The sequence below is a fragment of the Quercus lobata genome, chromosome 9 (assembly GCF_001633185.2).
Source record: "Quercus lobata isolate SW786 chromosome 9, ValleyOak3.0 Primary Assembly, whole genome shotgun sequence".
Classification (NCBI taxonomy): Eukaryota; Viridiplantae; Streptophyta; class Magnoliopsida; order Fagales; family Fagaceae; genus Quercus; species Quercus lobata.
Genome location: NC_044912.1, coordinates 29,566,214 through 29,568,478, shown reverse-complemented (window position 1 = coordinate 29,568,478; position 2,265 = coordinate 29,566,214). Strand labels below are relative to the sequence as shown.

The following is a 2,265-nucleotide window of genomic DNA, read 5'->3' as shown; positions in this document are numbered from 1 at the left end:
TGGCCAGGCATTGGTTGTATTATCTCTTTGTATGTTTCAGCAAATGTCTCTTTTAAGTAACAAGGATGCACATAGTCCTCCACTTTCTCCAAGTTCTTAACAATAGCAGAGATCTCATGTTTGCAGGGAAGTCCTGTCAAATCCCAAATCCTACAGCTGCATGCTTTCTTAGTCAAGTCAACCACATGTCTCTCACGACCATTATCAACCTCATACATGAAGCTGCCTGCTGGAGTAGCACTGAAAGGTATAGATTCATGTTTTAACTTCTCTAATTTGTCTTGAATATTAGGGCAAACTTTTCCAGTGTATTTTGCTATACCTCTCATCTTTTTGTATTGTTTGGTCATGAGCCTAACTCTAATCCACTCCAACATTGCTAAAATTAGCTTATCCCTAGCTTCTAAAATCATGGCATTAAAAGACTCACTCAAGTTATTAGCTAAACAATCACACAAAACTCTACTACTAAAGTGAGACTTAGACATTGTGCAGGGTTGATGTCAGCAAGATACTCCCATGCCTTGACATCCAAATCCTTCATTTCCTGCATTCTTCTCTCAAACTCCCTGACTGTTGTGGCTCTAACACATCTCCACAGTGCATTCTTCAACTCCAAGCCCTTATGATCCACTTTGAAATTATTATAGATATGCTTCACAGAATATCTATGCTCACAAGTTGGGAACAGCATCTCAATTGCAGGTATAAGACCCTTATACAAGTTACAAAACAGAACAAGTAAATATGTTAGTACAATTGTTACAAAACAGCAGCTTTGTTACAAAACAGCATCTCAATTATTATTGAACTTTAAAAATGTCTACTAAATATGTTAGTACAATTGTAGGTCATACCTTTTGTCTATCATTGATGAAGACCAGATTAAGTTGCTCTGGATCCCCAATGTCATCTGAAAATTGCTGCAGAGACCATACCCATGAATCTTTGTTTTCTTACTCAACAACAGCAAATGCAACTGGGAAAATATTGTCATTTGCATCTTTAGCTATGGCAGAAAGTATTTGCCCCCCAAATCTGCCTTTCAAGTGGCACCCATCTAAACCAATAATTGGTCTACAACCTCCCAAAAACCCAAGTTTTTGTGCATTATACCTAATATACATTCTCTTAAATTTCGGCTGTGCATTTTCATCTTCCATTTCAGTTTGCAAAATAACCCTACTTCCTTTATCATTCAATCTTATCATCTCTGCATAATCCCTAAGTTTCCCATATTGCAGCTGTTCATCCCCAGTAATCAAGCCAGTAGCTTTCCTTTTTGCCCTATACACTTGACTGTAACTTATGTCAACTTCAAGTGCTTGCTTCACATGATGTTGAACACCAGCCACTTTCCAATTGGGGTTTTTGTCAAACTCCTGCATAAACTTCTTTGCAACATAAGTTGAAGTCACTTGGCTGTGTTTGAAGGATCTAGGGCAAGTGCATTCCGGATTGAATGTTTTTATTTGGAATGTCAACTCTTCAGGTAGTTGAGATGCATAACACCTCCATCCACATTCATTGATACAATAAACTGATATCTTCTTCTTCTCATTCAGCTTGAACTTGATATTTACTGGCTTCTTTATCGCATATTCCCTCAATGCCTCCCTAAATACTTTAGAGTTTGGAAACTTCATTCCTTTCCTTAACTCTGGCTTTCTCATGTCAGTTTGGACATTAAACTCAAGTTCTTTTGCAGCTGGTGCTGGCTAATCATCATCAGACCCTACTAGACTTTCCATGTCATCTTCAAGAGGTGGGTCAATCCATTCACCCTCTTCAAGAGGTGGGTCATTGTCAGCTGCAATATTCCTATGTGGGGCTGCATACACACGTACATCCTCATGGGTAGATGGCCCATCATCTCCTTCAGAGTGCCTATATGGGGCTGCATGTGTAGATGGCCCATCATCTACATTTCCAAAAACATCATCATCAAAATCTGGCCCCTCAAACCCTTCCTCTAACCAATCAATATCACCTCCTTCAACATCCACATTACCTCCCTCATGCACCTCATGCACATCATCATCACTCTCACCCACCTCATGCACATCATCATCACTCTCACCCACCTCATGCACATCATCATCATAATTTGCTACTTCCTCATTATCAAATGGTTGTTCAACAACAAGTGGATCCTCACCACCCTCAACATATAGTGTTATCTTATCTGTAGGCAATGCAGCATGGATCTCACACATATAAACAACATCATCATCTTCATTTATAAGCCTTAACCCTTGCTCCAAA

General features: G+C 39.3%; 1 protein-coding gene across 1 annotated transcript; it reads right to left on the bottom strand.

Moving 5' to 3' along the window:
• Nucleotides 1-956: 956 nt before the first annotated feature.
• On the bottom strand, nucleotides 957-1,673 carry LOC115961542. The gene has a single exon (XM_031080513.1). The coding sequence runs from the start codon at nucleotides 1,671-1,673 to the stop codon at nucleotides 957-959; it is 717 nt and encodes a 238-aa protein (XP_030936373.1).
• Between the last annotated feature and the right edge of the window lie 592 nt (nucleotides 1,674-2,265).

Excerpts from the sequence above, each read along its gene's own strand:
- LOC115961542 (XM_031080513.1), bottom strand. The coding sequence starts at position 1,673 with ATGAGAAAGCCAGAGTTAAGGAAAGGAATGAAGTTTCCAAACTCTAAA.